Below are 20,773 nucleotides of genomic sequence, written 5' to 3' on the forward strand. Positions count from 1 at the left end.
TATGATTATAAATGTATGTGTTTCCTGTTGCATCGCGCGGGTACTTGTCTAGTAGATAACAAATATATAGGTACATGTAATTTGTTTAGTATTCTAAGTAATTATTAAAACTCTCTTACTGCATTTTTTGTTTGTTGCTCAATAAAACTACATATTTTCTAATTATAAAAACTAGTCAAGTGTTAATATTACTCATTATCATAGAATCTTTCTATAAATATAAAAAATCATACATAATAAATCTTTGAAATTGGCTACTGGCTAACTTCTTTTGATGATCACTCGAATGAAAGCCTTCACCTGATACCAATGTCTGTTAACACTTATCCGAAGGCACGACAGTGTGATAAGATATAACCCCATTAGTTCAAGGATCTAGTTAGTGAACACCACCTACTCGCCTAGTCTCCCGTAATCACCTGGTGCCACTGAAACTAAATGCTTGGGACATGAATCGAACATGTATCACATGTATGGTTGTTCACGAGCCGAGCCGAACCAAGCAAAGCGACTCGTTTACAATCGAGCTAAAAAACGACCGAGCATTTTCTGAGCAATTTCCGAGCGAGCGACAAGCGAGTTCGAGCGACAAACGAACAACCCTAATCACATAGAACACAAAGTCTTTTCCTTAACGTGAAACTAGTTAACTTTTTATTTCTTATTATTTTGGTTTAAAACAATATGGATTATAGAGTGGGCAAATAAACCGGTTAACCGAATCAACCTGAAAATCGAACAAAAACCGAACTGATTTGAAACCAATTATGTAGAAATTAGTTTAGAACCAACTGAAACCATAGGCTCGAAACTAGTTAGCAATCTTATCCACGTAAACCAATCAAAACTCGAACCAAAACTGATCGTAACCTGATAAAAAAAACTTTCAGCCCAAACCAAACCCAATCATAAACTGGTTTTGACTTTTATTGGCCAAACTTAACCGGTTTCAAACAATTCGAAGCTTCATCACTCCAATCAGAAAAAAATAATAACAATAAGCTGCAAGAAATTAACCCCAAAACCCTAAAACCCCTAAAAATGTCAATTCAATCAGAACCAATCTCCGAAGAAGAAGAAGAAGAAGAAGAAGAAGAAGAAGAAGAAATTGAATTCGAACAACCAGCTCAAAACCCTCCTGCTCCACTCGACGAGGTAACCCTCTTTTTTCGTCATTCAGTTTCATGCAAAAATCACATCTTTATTATAATCTTTATTGATAATTTGATATCAAGTTTCAAACTTTTTACCAATTGCCTCATATATAGCATATTACATGTGTAATAACAATATCCCTAACTTTGAGGCTCAAATAATGCCGGATTATATTGCATTGAGCTATTTTTAGCTAGACCCAAGTTCACGGTTGACTGACCCATAACCGACCCGCTATAACCTTTAAAACCGATTACGCGAAACCGCCATAACTGATCGGTTATGGTTATGGATATCTATTAACCGATATTTAGGGGTGTGCAAGAAACCGAAAAAACAGATCGGAAACCGAACCGATACAAAAACCGACGGTTTGGTTTTATGTTTTTGTAAAAACCGCACTAACGGTTCGGTTTTGGTTTTACATGTAAAAAAAACCGAACCGAACCGAATTCCAAAATTTTTTTTATATAATTTATAAGAATTTAATAAATATGTAACTCCTATATTTTTTATAATAATAGTCTATTATTTTACAATTAACAAAATTATTTATACCTGAATTCATTATTTTTTGCCAACATTTTTTCGGCCTTAAATATTCACTCTCAAATGGCAAAAACCGAAACGAAAACCGAAAAACCGAAACCGAACGGTTTCAAAAACTGAAGTTTTGGTTTTCGGTTTGGTTTTAGCCAAAAACCGCACCGAACCGCACCACGCACACCCCTACCGACATTTCAGTTACGGACCTATGGTTATGGTTTTAAGCCAAAACCGACCCATGCAAACCCCTATTACATGATACATACTAATCTGCAGTATTGTGTGATGCAGTTATTTGACATCTCAACAACAGTTGACCCTAGTTATATTATATCATTAATAAGAAAACTTTTACCACCTGCCATGAATGCCACTACTACTCAAGGATCAAATGATATAATATTGGAAAACAAATGTGATGACATGGATGATGATGGTTCTAATGATCATGAGAAAAATGTGAGTCCTTTAGTTGGAGATGATTGTTGGGAAGAATATGGATGCGTATTATGGGATCTGGCAACGAGCAGAACCCATGCTGAATTCATGGTAACATTATGGTCTTGGTTAGTTAGTTATTGTATTAGGGGTCTGCACGGTTCGGTCTTGGGCTAAAACCGACGGAAAACCGAAATTTTGGTTTTTGAAATTTTGAAAACAGTTTGGTTTTCGGTTCGGTTTCGGATTTGTCATTTGCGCTTAAAAGTTTTGTTCTGAAAGAAAAAAAATTTGGCTAAAAATAATGATTTTGGGACTCAATAATTTTGTTATTTAATGACTGACTGATTATTATACATTTGGGCTAAAATTATTTTGAAGTTGGAGGTACATATTTATTAAATTCTTATAAATTACTTTAAAAAAAATGAAAACCTACTAATTCGGTTTAAGTTTTTTCGGTTTTTATTAGATGCAAAACCAAAACCAAACCACAGATTCGATTTTTACAAAAACAAAAAATAACTGTCAGTTTGTTATTTTTGCTTTTTTTTTTGGTTTTGGTTCGGTTTATCTTGTTTCGTGCACGCCCCTGGTTATAGTCATTAATTGGTTAAAAACTCACATGCAGGTCCAAAATTTGATTCTTGAAGTTATTTTGGCTACATTAACGGTCTCCCAATCACCTCGTATCACGGTATGTTACATTTTCATTATTATGTAATCATACACCTATATTATTTTTTCACACTTTTTAATGGTTCATTTGCAGGAAATAAGCCTTGGTATTATCGGGAACCTTGCATGCCATGAAGTGTCACAAAAACAAATCGCCACCGTAAAAGGATTAGTTGAAATAATTGTCGATCAGTTATTTGTAGACGACACTCCTTGTTTATGTGAAGAATTTAGGTAATGCCTCGCAGAAATTTTCATAATTTAACTATTGGTTATATATTTATATTAATATATAATTTTCCATTAGATTGTTAACTTCATGTCTTCAAGGAAGCGAAGGTGTAAAATGGGCCCACGCGCTGCAGCCTGAAAATATTCTATCAAGTGTATTATGGATCATAGAAAACACATTGAATTCACAACTTATAGAAAAGGTAGTAAATGATATTATTTTTAGTTAAGATAATATATTAAGGGTCATGTTATTCTACAAAGGGGAACAAAAATGAGAAGGATGAGAAGGATTCGTCATCATCATCATCATCATCATCGTACTCAGTATATCCCACCAATAGCAATGCTATGGTAGGTTCTGAGGAGGGTAAGATGTAGACAGCCTTACCTCTATCCCATAGGGATAGAGAGGCTGCTTCCGGTGAGACCCTACCATAGCAAAAAAAAAAAACCCTTCAAAAAAAATTTAAAAAAAAATAAATAAAAAAACGAAAAATGTTTCCACCTTCTTTCTTGTTCTCATAAAGAAAAAAAACAATGGTAAGTGAAAAAAGTCGTGTCTTTTTGTTTATCATTGTGTTTTTTGTTTATTTTCGTATTGACTGTGTCTTTTTTCCTTGACATTGTGTCTTTTTTTCTTTATATTGTGTTATATTACTCAACATTGTGTTATATTTTGTTCGGCATTGGGTTATATTTTGCGATATATTGTGTCTTTTTTTAGTTATAATTTTTGTCATTTTTTTAGTTATATTTTGTTCGGCATTGTGTCTTTTTTTAGTTATAATTTTGCGATATAATTTTCGTCATTTTTTAGTTATATTTTGTTCGGCATTGTGTCTTTTTTTAGTTATATTTTTTTAGTTATATTTTCGTCATTTTTTTTTTATTTTTTTGTATTTTTTTTATGAATGGGAATGATGGTGGAAACATTTTAGTTTTTTAATTTTTTTCGTTTTTTATTTATATTTTGAGTTATGATTTTTTTATTATTTTTTTGAATTTATTTTTAAGGGGTTTTTTGTGTGGTCACAAATCCTTCTCACACTTCTCAATTTTGTCTCCCTTTGTATTTTAACTTTACCCAATATATTAATATCTAACACGAACTGCATGTTTTAAAGAGTGTAGGTTTAATGTTAGCAATATCAGAAAGTGAAGATGAAGTAAGAACACTTATTCTCCCACAATTAGTGAAATTAGGGCTTCCAAGTATTTTAACAAATCTTTTGGTTTTCGAGATTAGTAAAATCGAAGGAGATGAACGATCACCCGAAAGGTACACCGTGTTGACTTATTTAATGCTGACGTGTCAATTATTATTAGTGGTTACATTTTTTTATACAAGTTTTATTCTTTATTAGGTACTCGGTTCTTGATACGATTCTTCGGGCTATTGAAGCCCTAACTGTAGTTGACGGTTGTTCTCAAGAACTTTGTTCAAGCCAGAAACTTTTTAATCTACTTGGCACTCTGATAAAACTTACTGATAAAATTGAGGTATGTAATATTGTTATATTATTATGTTTATTTATATCTATTGTTAGTTTTTTTTAATTCGGTTTTAATCAGATCAAGTCGATGTTAAGAAATAAGTCATTTGTTGCTTAAAAGTCAAATGCATATAGGCATGTAAACGAACCAAACGTTCAGTGAACAGTTTGACACGAAGCTCGTTTATTTAATAAACAAACCATGAACATATTTATTCATTTAGTTAAGCAAATGAATATGAAACTCATTTATGTTCGTTGGTTTACATTTGTTTAAGTTCATTCGTTTACATTCATTAATATATTCATATAATATTTTTTGGCCCATTGCAACTTAGTTTAGGTGTAATAACCTTTAAGGCTAACACATTGTTCTTCACATTACTTTTAACTGGTTTCAACTCAGTTATGTTCGTTCATCTATTTTTAGTTATGTTCATTCATAAATGTTCGTGAACCGTTTGTTAAGACTGTTTAACGAACAGACATAAATGAACATGTTTATTTTCTTAATGAACGAACGCGAACAAGAAAACCCTGTTCGATTGATTGTTAGTGTTTGATCGTTTGTTCCATTAAAGTTAAAAGAACGAGCACAAACAATCTTGGTTTGTTTACAATTCTAAATACATATTTTAGAGGAACGGGCATCGCTTAATAGATGATCTTGAGAAAATTGTACAAACGCCTAACTAAAAAAAATAAATGCAATTTAACAGTGGATAAGGCGAATTATAAATAGTTTAATGATATTTATATACATATATATTAATTTTAATGGTTTATTGTTATGCTTTATTTTTATTTATTTATTTTTTGGCAAATCAGGTGGCCACGTCATGTGTTACTGCTGCTGTTCTGATCGCCAATCTTTTAACCGCCTCTGAAGATTTGATTTTAGAGATTAATGAAGGTTATTAGTTCAGTTAGTTTAATCCCGACATCTTTTTTTTTGTTGGTATTTCCATACGTATATTAAGTTAAAAATTAACACTTTAGATACATTGCAGATTTGGATTTCTTGCACGGTCTTTTGGATATTATTCCTTTTGCTTCTGATGACATGGAAGCCAGAAATGCATTATGGGACATAATTTCAAGATTATTGGCTCAATTTCAACAAGGGAAAATGAATTCAATAATTCTTTATAAATATATATCAATTCTAGCAAGTAGAATTGATATTATAGAAGAAGAGCTGCTTGATCACCAGTTAACTTCTTCAGATAAAGATCAAACGGGCTCAGAAAGAAACCTGCGTATAAGAACCGCAGCTGTATCCTTTATAACATTGTTCAGGAAACCATCTTTAAAAGTTTGACTTTTTGTAGTCAAATCTTGTTTCCTTTGACTATTTGCTACAGCTGAAAAGAATTGACTTTATTGCCAGTCAATGGTTGACTTTAAAAGGCCAGGTCAGCCCTACCGATGCATATATGGTCAATGAACGGGATCTTGATAGATTAAAAGACTGCTGTCGTAAATATAGCTAGTAAGACAATAAAACAATTTCTCTTTCTGTATTATTGTTTTCATTTTGTGTAAATATTTTTTTATTGCTTAGGAACTGACAACGAGTTTGGATGAGGCGATGATTGAAGGTCCGAAATGTTTTATTTTACGCTATTTTTGGTGGTACCCTTGTTCAAGAGCTGACTAACTTTGACTTGCGCATGTGCATTGTGAGTTGTACATTGTTTTTTATTTGGGAATAGAATAGGAGTAGACATGCTTCGGTCTAAGTGTAGTTTTCTTTTATCGGTTTTGTAAGTTTTCGAGTAAATTACATGGATTCTATGGTAATGCCATATTTTTGTTTTGGTCCTTTTCTTTCACAATTTACACGTTTGTCGACCCCTTGACCCTTATCTATGGGCACAAACGAGCCGAGCTAAGCCTGATCGTTTAATCTTTTTCTGAAGCTCGCGCTCGGCTGGATTCGAGCCTATATTTTTCTGAACAAACATTTTCTTTTCAAATTAAATTATATGAGGAATACATAATAATCAAGTCAAACTAATTACATCATAAAATTAGTGTTTCTCTTTTCTGTACACACCCTATTTAATATACTCTGTTGAGGAGTATGAGAAGACAATTGAAGCATGAATTAGTAGATGAAAAATAAATACCATAATTAATAAGATGTATTGTCAAATAAAATAAGTTATGTTTATGGAGTTTGTTTAGAAACAGATTGGGTGAAGTGAATTAAATATTTGGGCTGACTGTTTGTTTGGGTCGAGAAAAGTAATTAATGGGCTGATTGTGTGGGCCGAAAGGTACCGGTTTGAAACTTATCCGATCCGTCATCTTGAAATTGGTTTAGCTATATATCCGTTATATTCTTACTAGAGGGCAAAATGCACTGAAATACTGATGTGTACCTGAATTTACATATGGTAATATTCGTTCTTACCAAAAACAACTCATTTATGGATATTATTAGGGTAGTACGGAGATCTAGATTAGGCCCTTGTTCAACCCACAAGGATATCAAAACCGGTTTGACACAAGTCAGTTTGTGAAACTCAGTTGAAACTGGTTTTGGATCTGAAATTCGACCTAGCTATATAGCCATTTTTTGAACATTCTTTTAATCCTTTGGCCCCTCATTTTGTTGGTATATCGACGTATTGTGTGTTAGTTTAACCAATCCACTCAAAAACACGATTTAATCTCTCAAAACTTGACTCGATCTCTCAAAAACGTGACTTCTAATAACATTCAAATGTGTTCAACCATAACCTTCTCATGGTGTTAAATCTTTGTCAAGTAACTAAGTAAGAGAAACTTTTCACTTTGAAAGAACCTCATTAGCTGATTAGCCCACACTGTCATCATGCACATCAGTAGGCTAATTTTCAAATCAACATATTATTAATATGAGTCATGAATGACAGACACCTATAGTTGGTATGGCTTTTTGAACTACTTGTATGATAAATTAAATAATTGTTTTAACTGTATAAATTATACCAACTTTATTAAAGCTGGACACCTTTAAGGCTTTAAATCTGAAATGTTGTCAGCATCTTTTTTTTACCATATTCATATTTCTTGGTCTAGAATTCTGGTCATGTTCAATGGAAATATTCATACTTATGTCATGAACTCAAGAGGTGATATGTTCATGTTTTTCCTATTTTTAATATTCATACTTATGGCAACATTTAGAGTTTCTGGATAAATGCACATTGTAAGTGATGTTCAGTTTAAAGAATATTCACAAAATTGGATTGAAGTAAACATGATAAGTGAACCTAATGTAATTAATTTCCATTTAAATTTGAAACCAATTTCAACCCCCAACTTTAGTTATTTTTTTTTTAATTAAAAAATATTTTTTTTTTGTTTGTTTTAACTTTCAACAGTAATTTTTTTTAATAAATAACATTATTGTTTATGTAATTTTAATAATTTTTAATAATTTATTTTTAGTGTGTTTGATTTGGTTGTTTTATTTATTGTTTATGTAATTTTAAATTTGTAATTAGATGACTTTATTATTTTTATTTTAAATCTATTTACTAGAAATTATTTTATTTTTAAATTATATGAAATAAATAATAAGATACAAATAAAAGTATTTTAGTTTATAGAAAAAAAATATATAGAAGTAGGTGGTTATGTGGAATATAGGGGTGTTTAAAGATGGATTTGTGTTGGAGAAGAAATGAGAATTTTATATTTGAAAGTGGATGGGTGAAAATATGTGATGACAACTTACGTGACGCGTTTAGTTTCTTTTTACTCATCCATCATTGTGAATGCTCATGCTCTAATTATAAAAGTGTAACCAAATTACAAATAATAAAATAATAATAAAATATCAATAACTATCTGAAAGGGTATGCACCCGCCTTAATATCGAGCAGGGCGGGTCAACCTACAAGATATAGACAAGAGGCTTGAAAACCTATGCGCAAGCGCATGGATGTCATGAAGACACAAAGTCAAAACCTATGCGCAAGCGCATGAAACATCTGCGCGTGACGCATATCACATATGCACACAACACACACATTTAGTGTGAGAATAAAGAGAAGACCCTGCGCATCCCCGGGATAGGCGCATAAAGGCCGCGCGTAAGCGACACACAACAAATGAGACAATAATCTAATCCAAATCAGGATAAGGACAACCATGATTGTACTCATCAGACAACCTTCCAGAAGGTATCTTTTAAGGAATAAAGAATATGCTGATGTTGACAGCTGCCAATGAAGGGTGGACAACTCAGCAAAGCCCATGTGCCACCACGTGATGGCACATGGGTCAGGTGAAAGACCTTGGTCAGAGAATAATCAATGAAAAAGCACCAGGTGTCCTAAGTACACGTGGCGCGAAGCAACAGGAGGAGGCCAAAAGGGCCCCAATTGGGTCTGAGCCAAATCATTGGAAACCCTAATACTATAAATACCACACCACCTCCACAGTTGGGGGTAGGCAAGAAAATATACTCTAAGTCCTTTACTCATTTTCACATCTTGATTATCCTCTCCTACAATATCTGATTCTCACACCGGAGGGTTACCCCAAAGAGGACCCCTCTGTCCCTTTCTGAGGGGTAAGCTCACGGTACTGTTCGTTTTGTAGGTGGAAGAACTCGTATCATGGAAAACCATCGGTGATATAGCACACTCGTACCCGAGGAACGTTGATCGTATACAAGTAAGTCGATACACGCTTCTTCATTGGCGCCATCACCTGTTACAACGGCAACAAAACCATTATTTCATCAATTTTCTCTCTGAAAATCTTCACCATGGTTTCCGGTGTTCGAAACAACGATCAAGTTCTGGAGGATAATGAGCTTGAGGATGTTAATGAGGGACATCAGGTTCTAAGGGCGCCGCGTGACACTGCGCGCACCACCAGTAACCATCCCTTCAACACAACACCTCATAATCAAACTGAAACTCCCCCAGACGATCTCACGTTCCAAAATCTGACTGGTACAAAACAAAAAGGACCAATGGGCCCGGAAGTTGAAACCAATGACCCTAAAGAATGGCTCATAAACGAACAACGGCGTTTAATGGACAAATACAATGAGTTGGTAAAACACAAAAAGTTAGCCGATTTAACACAAAGGCTCGCATTTGATAAACAAACCATTCAGGGAACAACAAAAAAGACGCGCGCGCTGGAAGACAGTCATTCTGTTCACACCGAACAAGCCGATATTAGTGATGAGGAAGAGGTGCACAGCATGAAGAAGACGCGAGATACTCATGCAGGAAGTTCACAGCTTCGCGCACACATGCACATAGCACCTGGAGCCAAAGCTGATATGGATTTATACACACCATACAACCCATAAGCGAAAGGTCAAGTGGACGTAACCATACCATATAGGCCAGCCATCTTGGTAAAACATTCAAAATTCGCTGAGAGCATTGCGAAGGCTCCCATTCAACACAAAACCAAGATGCCAAGTGGTTTAAGCAAGTACGATGGTACAACAGATCCAGATGATTTCTTACAAGGTTTTTATAACACTGGAAACTTAGAAAGCTGGACGATGCCAACATGGTGTCACATGTTTGCTCGCTGCCTCACGGGTGCAGCGCGTGTCTGGTTCGAAAGCTTGCCGACAGGACAAATCGATGGGTTCGAAGAGCTATTGGAAAAGTTCCAGGCTCACTTTGTACAGCAGCGCAGACACACGCGCGACCCCGATGACATCATGCACTGCGTACGCAGGAATGATGAAACCATTGAAGACTACATAACTCGTTTCAATCAGGAATCTCTTGCAATTGGAGGCATCACTGAACAACTCTTGCGCGTGGCCTTTATACAAGGTACGCGCAGTGATCAACTCCGCAGAGCTCTCGTGAGCAGAGAAGGCATGCCAACCACTTGGGCTAAGCTTATGGAAGCATCGCGAATCTTCGCGCGAAATGAAAAACAAATTGCCCAAGACAGAGCAAGAGATAAAGGGCATCAAACAGAAGCACCACGCAACAATGAAAGGAGGGGCAAACAAAACTCCATATGGTCCAGGTTGCAACAAACCAATTATTCTCCTGCAGAAAAGCAAGCGTAACAAAGTTCACCCCAACCCCAAAAAGACATTCTTAATCGCGGAGAAGGTGACAAGAAGGAAAGCGGCAGAGAGCCTAACAGACCTCTACCAAGAATATGAACTCCCCTCACCAAAACGCCTTCGCAAGTGTTAAGCACAGAGAATGTCCAGTTTAAAAACCCCAGGCTATTACTCCATAAGGGACCACCGAACAGTGGCAAATATTGTGAGTTTCACAAATCCACAGGGCACAACACCGATGCATGCCATCATTTGAAGGATGCGATCGAAAAAGATGTGAAATCAGGGAAGTTGGCTCACCTGGTAAAAAATCCAAGACCAGAGAACGAACAACCAGACGGAGCCTCAGCCAGTAAAAAATTCAAAAGAATCTGTGTAGCTGAAGGAATAAGGCAAGAGCAAGGATCAAGGAAGAGAAGCGCGCAAATCCAAGGGGATTGGCGCGAGCAACAAGTAATCTTTCCAAGAATCAGAGGAGGCCCGTCTATCAGCAGTCCTCTAGTCATCACTGCACACATCGCTCATTATGAGGTGTCAAGAGTCCTGGTGGACACCGGTAGTGAGTCAGACATCATGTATGAGCAATGTTTCAGGAAGTTGGATCCAACAGACCAAGCAAGGCTCGAAGTTGTGAGTGCACCAATCTCGGGTGTCTCAAACGAAATTATTCACCCCCTAGGTCAGATACAATTCGAACTAACTATGGGGGATGAGAAGCACAAGCGAGCTGAAATTGTCAACTTCCTGGTCTTGCCCACCACTTCATGCCATAGTATGATCTTGGGTAGAGGAACGATTGCCCAATTCAACGCCATACCGTCACCATCACATGGCGCGTTGGGGTTCCCAACACCAACAGGAGTAACATTTGTGTACCGAGATCATTTATGCGCAGTAATAAGTATACCTCGAGAGGGCAGAATGAAGCTTCCAGTGGCAAACAACGCGCCAGAGGAATGGATTATCAACCCAAAATTCCCAGAACAAACAATCACAATCGGAGCTACGATATCAGATGACACAAGAGTGAGAATGAAAAGATTGCTCACAACGTATATGTCAGTCTTCGCGTGGCAACATTCTGATATGACTGGGGTTCCGCGAGACCTGGCGCATCACTCTCTCAACACATTCAAGTCCGTGGAGCCAATTGCTCAAAAGAAAAGAGTCATGGGAGACGAGAAGACAAAGGCCATGAATGAGCAAGTAGAAGATCTACTGCGCGCGAATATCATTCGCCCAATACGATATCAAACATGGGTAGCCAATCCTGTGAGGTAAAGAAGAGCAATGGGTCATGGAGAATGTGCATTGATTTCAAGGACCTCAACAAGGCGTGTCCAAAGGATTGTTACCCCCTCCCAAACATTGACATGAAGGTGGACTCTGTGGTGCCATTTAAGCTCAAATGTTTCCTGGATGCCTATAAGGGCTATCACCAAATTCAAATGGCGCCACAGGATGAAGACAAGACTGCTTTCAGAACTGACAAGGGTGTTTTCTGTTACACAAAAATGCCCTTTGGTTTGAAGAATGCAGGAGCCACTTACCAAAGACTCATGGATGCAATTTTCAACGAGCAGATTGGAAAAAACTTAGAAGTCTACGTGGATGATTTGGTGATTAAAAGCAGGGAGGAAAAACAAATGCTCAAAGACATCAAAGAAACCCTTCGGCGCCTAAAGGAAGTAAACATGAAGCTCAACCCGAGCAAATGCACATTCGGCGTGGAAGAAGGGAAATTTCTCGGCGTAATGGTCACCAAGGATGGTTTCAAGGTGAACCCAGAGAAGGTGGAGGCTATCCTCGACATGCCCTCACCATCCACCATGAAGGAAGTTCAAAAGTTGAATGGTAGATTGGTATCAATTAACAGGTTCCTAGCAAACCATGCAAGCAAATCTACCCCATTCATTAACACATTGAGAAATTGCTTAAAGAAAAGCCAATTCAAGTGGACGCCTGAGACCGAGCAAGCTTTCAGTGAGATAAAAGAATGTCTGATAAATCTGCCTGCGCTCACAGCTCCATTACCTGGTGAAACTTTAACGTTGTACCTGTCAGCAGAAGAGCGCGCCATTGGCGCAGTATTATTGGTGGATCGCAAGGGAATCCAAACACCAATTTATTACGTAAGTCGGGTGCTGACAGATCCTGAGACGCGCTACACCATCATAGAAAAGTTAGTTTTATCACTAACGCATGCGTCGCGCAAGCTTCACAGATATTTCAATGGTCATCCTATTGAAGTCCTGACTGATTACAGCATCCAGCAAGTCTTGCGACGTCCCGCGCTCTCAGGAAGGCTGACAAAATGGGCGCTAGGATTAGGGGAGCACACGATCACCTATAAGCCTCGTCCAGCAATCAAGGGACAAGTCTTAGCTGATTTCATCGCAGAAATCCCTGAAGGAAAAGTCGAAGAGGCTCAGCGCGAAGTAGACCCTTCGCAAGCCAATAATGAAGAAAACGTTTGGAGATTATTCACTGATGGAGCTTCAAACAACGAGGGGTCCGGCGCATGCCTCAAACTGGTGGATCCAGAAAATCATGAGTATACTTACGCAATCAGGTTGGATTTCAAGAGCACCAACAATGAAGCTGAGTATGAAGCCCTGCTGGCTGGTTTGCGCATCGCGCACAAGTTCGGAGTTAAAAAGCTAGAGGCTCATGTAGATTCATACCTGGTAGCAGCACAAGTCAATGGCCTTTATGATGCCAAGGAGAACACCATGCCTCTGTATCAAGAGCAGGCGAAGAAACTCACCGAACAATTTGACTTTTTCAGAATCATACACATTCCGCGCAGTGAAAATAAGTCTGCCGACGCGCTAAGCAAGATGGCATCAACCAGCTTCGATCATTTTGGCAAAGATGTCAGGGTGGAAGTAATGAGCAACCCGTCAGTGGGAGCGAAGTCTGTTCTTGTAATTCATACAACACCTTCATCATGGATAACTCCAATAATGGAATTCTTGAAGGAGGGAAAGGTACCAGACGATCGCGCACAGGCGAGGAAGATAAGACACAAGTCGCAGAACTACGAAATGCTCGATGGTACGTTATATCGACGCTCTTATCTTGGACCACTCATGAAATGCCTAGACACTGAGGAAGCAAGCTATGTGATCAGAGAGATACACAAAGGAATCTGTGGAATACATGCTGGCCCGCGCATGGTGGTCGCCAAGGCAATGAACGCAGGTTACTATTGGCCAGGCATGTACTTGGACGCGTTAAAAGACATCCAAAAATGCAAAGCGTGTCAGAGCTATGCGCCAAATACCATGCGGCCAAAGAACAACTTGATCCCGGTGACCTCTGCATGGCCTTTCCACAAGTGGGCAATCGATATTGTGGGTCCCTTACCACAAGCGCCAGGGCGAGTAAAGTTTTTGGTAGTGGCAGTAGACTATTTCACAAAATGGGTTGAAGCCAAGCCACTGGCAAAAATCACAGCCGAGGCAATGAAGCAATTTATTTGGAGCCACATCGTATGCCGTTTTGGCCTGCCCATGGAAATCGTGAGCGACAATGGCAAACAATTCACTGACAGGAAGATATCCATTTGGTTCAAGAAATTGCACATCAATCAGGTCTTCACTTCAGTATACCACCCTCAAGGGAATGGCCAAGTGGAACGCGCGAACCAAAGCTTGCTGAATGGGCTGAAGAAAAGGTTGGAGGGAGAGTCCCATGCATGGGTCGAGGAGTTACCTAATGTCCTGTGGGCGCACAGGACATTAAGCAAAACCAGCAATGGCGAGTCCCCGTTCAGCCTAACCTATGGAACAGAGGCTATGATTCCAGCAGAGATTGGATGCCCATCCTATAGAGTGCTCATGATGAGTAAGACGGATAACGAGCAAGAAAGGAGGTTGGATCTCAATTTACTTGAGGGACGCAGAGAGGCGGCTATCATCAGTGAAGCCAAATACAAGAAAAAGCTAGAAAAATACTACAATCAGCGCGTGAAAGAATGCCACTTCAAGAAGAATGATTTTGTCCTTCGGAACAATGAAGCTAGTCGCGCAATACCCCCGGGAAAGATGTCTCCCAACTGGGAGGGACCTTATCAAGTCTCGGAAGAATTGGGAAAAGGCGCATACGCTTTAAAAGATTTAAATGGAAAGAAGATCCCGCGCACATGGAATGCAGCACAACTTAGAAAATGTTTCATGTAAAAGTTGTCAAGTTTGTAATCAAGGCTTTATAAGCCATTACGAATAATGATATGCTCTACTTTTTCTTAATATGCGTTCTATTACCTTTTGCATACATGTTTCACATTTTCCTTTATTAATTTTGAGCAATATGACAACATTGTATTGACATCAAACTAAAAATAAAACGAAGTAAAGCATACACGCGCGAGCTTCAAGCTCAGACGCGTTAACGAGTTTTAACTCTAAAACGTCAGGGCCTTAGCCCAATAATATGAGCCTTAGCTCAAATTACTCATAGCATCCATCCTACGTATTGCGCAGCTGGACCATAAAAATACCTAAGCACAACTAAGGCAAAGCACATGCCAAAGCATAGTTGTTAAGGTCTCAGGTCGGGGCCGCGCATGGGATTATAATGGATATAGGCAGAGTAACACATACTGACACGTAAAGGCTAAAAAACTCATTCATAATTCCCTATAATAAATGCACGATAACGTCGCGCAAAAGAGGAATAATGAAATGCCAAGGCACGTGTCAGCATATTCAGAATATCGCAAAATAACTTGAAATATGACAACTGTTAAGGATTAAGTAAAAATAATTTCCTTACAACTTTGTTCAAGTTTCAATGTGTAAGCATACCTTATATTCAACAAGCACACGCATGCAATATAAAGAGATGAATTGGGAATGCGCAAGATGCGAATAAGGGAAAAACAAAATTTCATTCCGAAACATAGAAGTTTACAAATTTACAAATGATGAGGTAGAAACTACAAACACAAAAAAAACAAAAAAAAAAACCAGAAGGGATTTTCAAGTCTCTATGTTAATATCAGCCTCTTCATCCTCCTCATCATTATTTCCTCCCTCAGCATCTGGCGCAACCCGTTCCTCGTCATCTCCAAACTTACCATAATCAAGCTGTTCGTCTTGAATATAGTCGTCTTCTGTCATGATAGCGTCAGGAGTAGGTCCTTTGGCCACGCCAGAGCCGCTGGCAGAGGTAGCGTTGCCCGCGCCATCATCATTGCCACCAGTCCCTTCACATTCATCAAGTAATTTCTTTAAAGCGCCAAGATCGGGCTGGTCAGCAAGCGTGGCTATCTGCAAGTCACAAGGAACAGTATAAGTACCAAAGATTATGAAAATAAGTCAAGTAAACTCATTAAGGTTAAAATACCTGCTCAAGGATGGGAATTGGAGTATTCAAGTACTTCTCCCCCACCTCAGCCATGTCAGCGCAGACAGCGTCGAGCTGATAAGGGTAGTCGGATGGATTCTTCTTTAGCATGCCATATTCATAACCATCCTTAAACCCCTCAGCCCGACCCACCAAGCGCGACGCCGCATTACAGTCCATCACAAGGGTCTGAAACTCGTCTGAGTATTTCATGGCATAAGCGCAACGAGTCACACCCTGTGAAATCAGCCATTGACGGTCCTGCGCGAGGGAAGAAACAGACGTCTCAAGAGCAGGGATTTGAGAGTTTAATAACTTAACAGTTTCCTTGACTTGTTCTAGCTCTTCTTTGTCAGACGCTGCTGCCGCCAAGGCTTCATTCTTTTCCGCTCGCTCAGCATCGAGCTCTTTCTTCAGGCGCGCAACCTCACTCTCCAATAAAGATTTTTCAGTATTAACCTGCGCAATAGTTTGGTCACGCGCCTCCACTGCCAACTCCAGGTCACGCGCTTGACGCGCGTACTTGGCCGCATCTGCCTCTGCCACTTGCAGTTTCTCCCGCGCAGCTTGCAGCTCAAGCCCGCGCTTCACAAAAGCAGCGTTGGAACTTGCCCGGTTCTCGCTAAGTTCTGCTTGGAGTTTCTCAGCTTTCTCTCGGGCATCAGAAAGATTCCAAGCAGAAATCTTAGCCTCTTTCTTGGCCTCCGCAAGGGCATCACGTACCTTTATATAATCATTGCGAAGCTCTTGGGAGGCAGCAAAAAACGCAGACCCAGCAAAAAGGTGGTCATTAAGCAAATCCAAGCGAGCGCGGTCCTCTTGAAACCTCCTTTCAGCTGGAGGAACAGAGTAAGCCCAAAAGTCTTCACATACGCCCAAGGATTGGAATGAGCTCTCTTCAGTGATACTCCAGCTCGGGGCGGTATATGTGATCGGCTCCCTACAAACACAAAGCAACGCAAAGAAACGTTTTAGTTATCTAAACACTAACTTGGAAGTCTGCACAGCGGAGCAAAATAAACTTATACCTGAGGAGAACCGGCAGAAAGATTAGCGCCAGCTGATGAGCTCCTGCCTGCCCCATGAGAAAAAGGCTGCGCCACGAAATCTCATGGCGCTATAGGGCTTACGCGACCACCATCAGAATTTTCAAAATTAACCTCCTCATCATCCTCTATAACAGGTCTCTTCTCCTGCGACTTGGAAGAATCAAAAATAGTCTCACGAGGAGGGCTGCGCGCAGGAGGAGGTGAGGGAGGTCTTGACGCTGTTAGAGCAGCGCGAAAAATAGTCTCCTGCTCCTTAGTGATCCCAATGAGGGGAGATTCAATATTTGTTGGAGCAGGAGCAGAACTAACGGCGCCAGCGCTAGCAGTGCCACCAGCAGCTTGTGTGCCAGCTATAATTCCTATGAAAAAACCAACAAGGAGAAATGATTCATGACTTGAACTAAAGGAAAAAATCAGACAATCAAAGCGCAATAAATACCTTGGCGCACCGCAGTCCGTGAATTAAGCATCGCCATGAAGTCCATTTTTCCCCTTTTTGAGGGCAAAACAGAGGACTTCAAAACAACCTTCGGCATAGCCTTGGCACCTTGCTGCGCCTGAGGTTGAGCCACCAACGTTGCCGGCTCTACAAACATTTGAGTGAACAAAGCTTCATTAATAACTCTATCGGAATCACGCTCATAAAACCACAAAATATAAACAAAGTATACCTGTTGGAGAAGACGAAACAGCAGGCGCAACACCGCTTCCCTTGTCCTCCGCGCGCAGAGATGAGGTGGCAGCACCATACCTCGTGTGGACTGGAGGATTGCCCACACCTTGAGGCAAAGAAGACGAGGAAAACTTGGAAGTAAAACCCTTGGTTATCTCAAGTCCCTTCACTTGAGTAGGAGGAAGATTCTGGGCAACAGAGGCATCATCTTTTTTCTGTTTTTTATTGGCCCCTGCGCCAGTCTTGCCTTTAGCCTTGCGCTTGAGTTTTCGCGCTTCAGCTTCTTTCTCCTCCCTTTCCTCTTCCACAGGCTCCAACTCATAATTAGCGAGCGCATCTACAATACGCGCAACAGAAATGTTAAAACCAAATTTGGTATTCTAAGGGCCTAAACACAAATATAAGGGCTTACCAGGCGCATCGCTGTCAAAGCAAAATTCTAAGTCGACAGGGATGAACATATCATCGAAGCGATCAGGGAAAGCAACTTCCCCAACGTTCAGGGCGACAGAGCCACCTTCTGTATGCTCGTCATAGGCGGCGTGGATGTATTCCTTGCTTTCTGCATAAAACAAGACAAGTGATATCAGCAAAACGAATTATACTCGCGCAAAATTAATGCAATGAACAAACAACCCACCTGAGCCATCAACATGGATGACAGGCTCAGTCTCGCTGTCAGTCCACCTCTTGCTCATACCAACCCCCACCAACGCTTCCTCGCAAATATTCTTGGCGGGGGATGGTTCAGCAGTTAATTTTTTAACCCACTCGCCAGATGGATTCTTAAGAACGTCATCATCCGCGGGCGCGGAAGTAATCGCGCGCACGGTCATACGAATGGGAATAACACCAGCCTTGATATAAAAGAATTTTTCAGCCCAGTCATGAAGGCTTTTGAAGGCAACAGTGCAGCACTTAACCTTCTGACTGCGCGGTGTGAATGAGAACCAAGAATCTTGGATTTTCGGCTTATAAAAATATTGAAAGCGCCGAGGGGTGGGCTCCTCGCGCTGAGCTTTGCACATGAACTCAAAATGAGTCATGCGCACTAATCCACAGGGATGGACTTGAGATATATGAATCCAGTAAAATTGGAGGAGCGCACCTATAAACGTCGTCATCGGAAGACGAAGATTACAGTGGGTGAAAAAGTGAGAATATAAAGAGATATAGCCGGCGGGAGGATCCGCCGCCGTTTGCCCGGTCGCCGGGAGCAGACAACCATACTCAGGGAGAAAACCCTGAGAAGCGACGATATTATCAAAATCAGGTTGTTTCAACTTGCAGGGAATGTCATCCCATCTCTTCACCGCCTTGTTCTTCCCTCCCTCATCCGACGAGGCCTCGGCAACCCGAGTACCCTTGCCGGTTTTCTTCAAAGTAGACATAACCACTGATTTTACACGGCCTTTACTAGGGGAAATTGTGGTGTCTGGGTTATCAGACATACAATTGCGAATCGAACAATATGGTTACTTTAAGCACGGAATTCAGGGACAAAGACGAAAGCTCTTAATCGGAATATAAATGATAGGCAAAAGCTCTGAAAATGACAATGGAGATGAAGAAAAAACCGTTCAAAAGGTTTGGTTTTATAGGCCCAGGAGAAAGAGAGAGAAACAAGTAATAATCAGATCTACGCTCACGCGCCCCCACTCGCAGGCGTAGGTCAACATAAGCGCGACACGTGTTCCTGACACTGTATGAGGAGACGTGAAAAGCCACTGTAGCACCTCGAGCACACGAAAGGTCTGACACATAACGTCTCCATCTCTGATGCATGTCAACACCAACCAACCACGTGCATTGACGATTCGTTTTAACCAAAGGGATGGAATTTCGCGCAACGCGCGTACAAGAAAAGAAAAAGAAAAAACAAGCCCTATTGAAAAAGCAAACTATTAAGTCTAATATCTATCTTACCTCGCTCGCGCGAGACAAGACACACATTAGATTGGGGGGGCTTGAAGGGGTATGCACCTGCCTTAACATCGAGCGGGGCGGGTCAACCCACAAGATATAGACAAGAGGCTTGAAAACCTATGCGCAAGCGCATGGATGTCATGAAGACACAAAGCCAAAACCTATGCGCAAGCGCATGAAACATCTGCGCGTGGCGCATATCACATATGCACACAACACACACATTTAGTGTGAGAATAAAGAGAAGACCCTGCGCATCCCCGGGGTAGGCGCATAAAGGCCGCGCGTAAGCGACACACAACAAATGAGACAATAGTCTAATCCAAATCAGGATAAGGACAACCATGATTGTACTCATCAGACAACCTTCCAGAATGTATCTTTTAATGAATAAAGAATGTGCTGATGTTGACAGCTGCCAATGAAGGGTGGACAACTCAGCAAAGCCCATGTGCCACCACGTGATGGCACATGGGTCAGGTGAAAGACCTTGGTCAGAGAATAATCAATGAAAAAGCACCAGGTGTCCTAAGTACACGTGGCGCGAAGCAACAGGAGGAGGCCAAAAAGGGCCCCAATTGGGTCTGAGCCAAATCATTGGAAACCCTAATACTATAAATACCACACCACCTCCACAGTTGGGGGCAGGCAAGAAAATATACTCTAAGTCCTTTACTCATTTTCACATCTTGATTATCCTCTCCTACAATATCTGATTCTCACACCGGAGGGTTACCCCAAAGAGGACCCCTCTGTCCCTTTCTGAGGGGTAAGCTCACGGTACTGTTCGTTTTGTAGGTGGAAGAACTCGTATCATGGAAAACCATCGGTGATATAGCACACTCGTACCCGAGGAACGTTGATCGTATACAAGTAAGTCGATACACGCTTCTTCACTATCCTAGATACTCAAACTAGATCAAGATGCAGTTTGAAACAAAAAATAGTAGTAAACCAAAGCATAAGAGAACATCTTTTCAAGTATTTCTCACTTTCACGATTCATTATTTTATATTCTATTAAATGCCCATTACACATCTTACATCTACATCCCTTGCTTTTATATATACAAGTCATTGAACCAGATACCTCCTTTAAACACATATTTATACTGTTGCCAACTTGTCCGGTGAGCCCACAAACACTGACACATATTTATACCGTCGTTAACTTA

The 20,773-nt window shown here is 40.1% G+C and overlaps 1 protein-coding gene and 1 pseudogene across 2 annotated transcripts in view; one reads left to right on the forward strand and one right to left on the reverse strand.

The window, feature by feature from the left end:
• The window catches only part of LOC143562977 (putative nucleolar protein 5-2), a 169,214-nt pseudogene that overhangs the window by 9,397 nt on the left and 139,044 nt on the right, over nt 1-20,773 (reverse strand). The gene's annotated exons all lie outside the window — the stretch shown is intronic.
• LOC143562966 (uncharacterized) lies at nt 1,042-6,279 on the forward strand. The gene is made up of 11 exons (XM_077050624.1): nt 1,042-1,155; nt 1,993-2,250; nt 2,771-2,836; nt 2,912-3,051; nt 3,125-3,251; nt 4,176-4,330; nt 4,416-4,551; nt 5,373-5,457; nt 5,555-5,820; nt 5,909-6,036; nt 6,133-6,279. Coding segments are annotated over exons 1-11 (1,476 nt in total). The 3' UTR covers nt 6,134-6,279.

This window comes from Bidens hawaiensis, unplaced genomic scaffold (genome assembly GCF_021521415.1).
Source record: "Bidens hawaiensis isolate Kalapana, Puna unplaced genomic scaffold, B.hawaiensis_p1.1 tig00021185_1, whole genome shotgun sequence".
In the NCBI taxonomy this organism is placed as follows: Eukaryota; Viridiplantae; Streptophyta; class Magnoliopsida; order Asterales; family Asteraceae; genus Bidens; species Bidens hawaiensis.

What these genes read in the sequence shown, in the direction of transcription:
- LOC143562966 (XM_077050624.1), top strand. Translation starts at nt 1,042, where the DNA reads ATGTCAATTCAATCAGAACCAATCTCCGAAGAAGAAGAAGAAGAAGAA. An exon ending in CTCCTGCTCCACTCGACGAG is followed by an intron (nt 1,156 to 1,992) that starts GTAACCCTCTTT and finishes TGTGTGATGCAG; the next exon opens with TTATTTGACATCTCAACAAC. An exon ending in TGTTTATGTGAAGAATTTAG is followed by an intron (nt 3,052 to 3,124) that starts GTAATGCCTCGC and finishes ATTTTCCATTAG; the next exon opens with ATTGTTAACTTCATGTCTTC.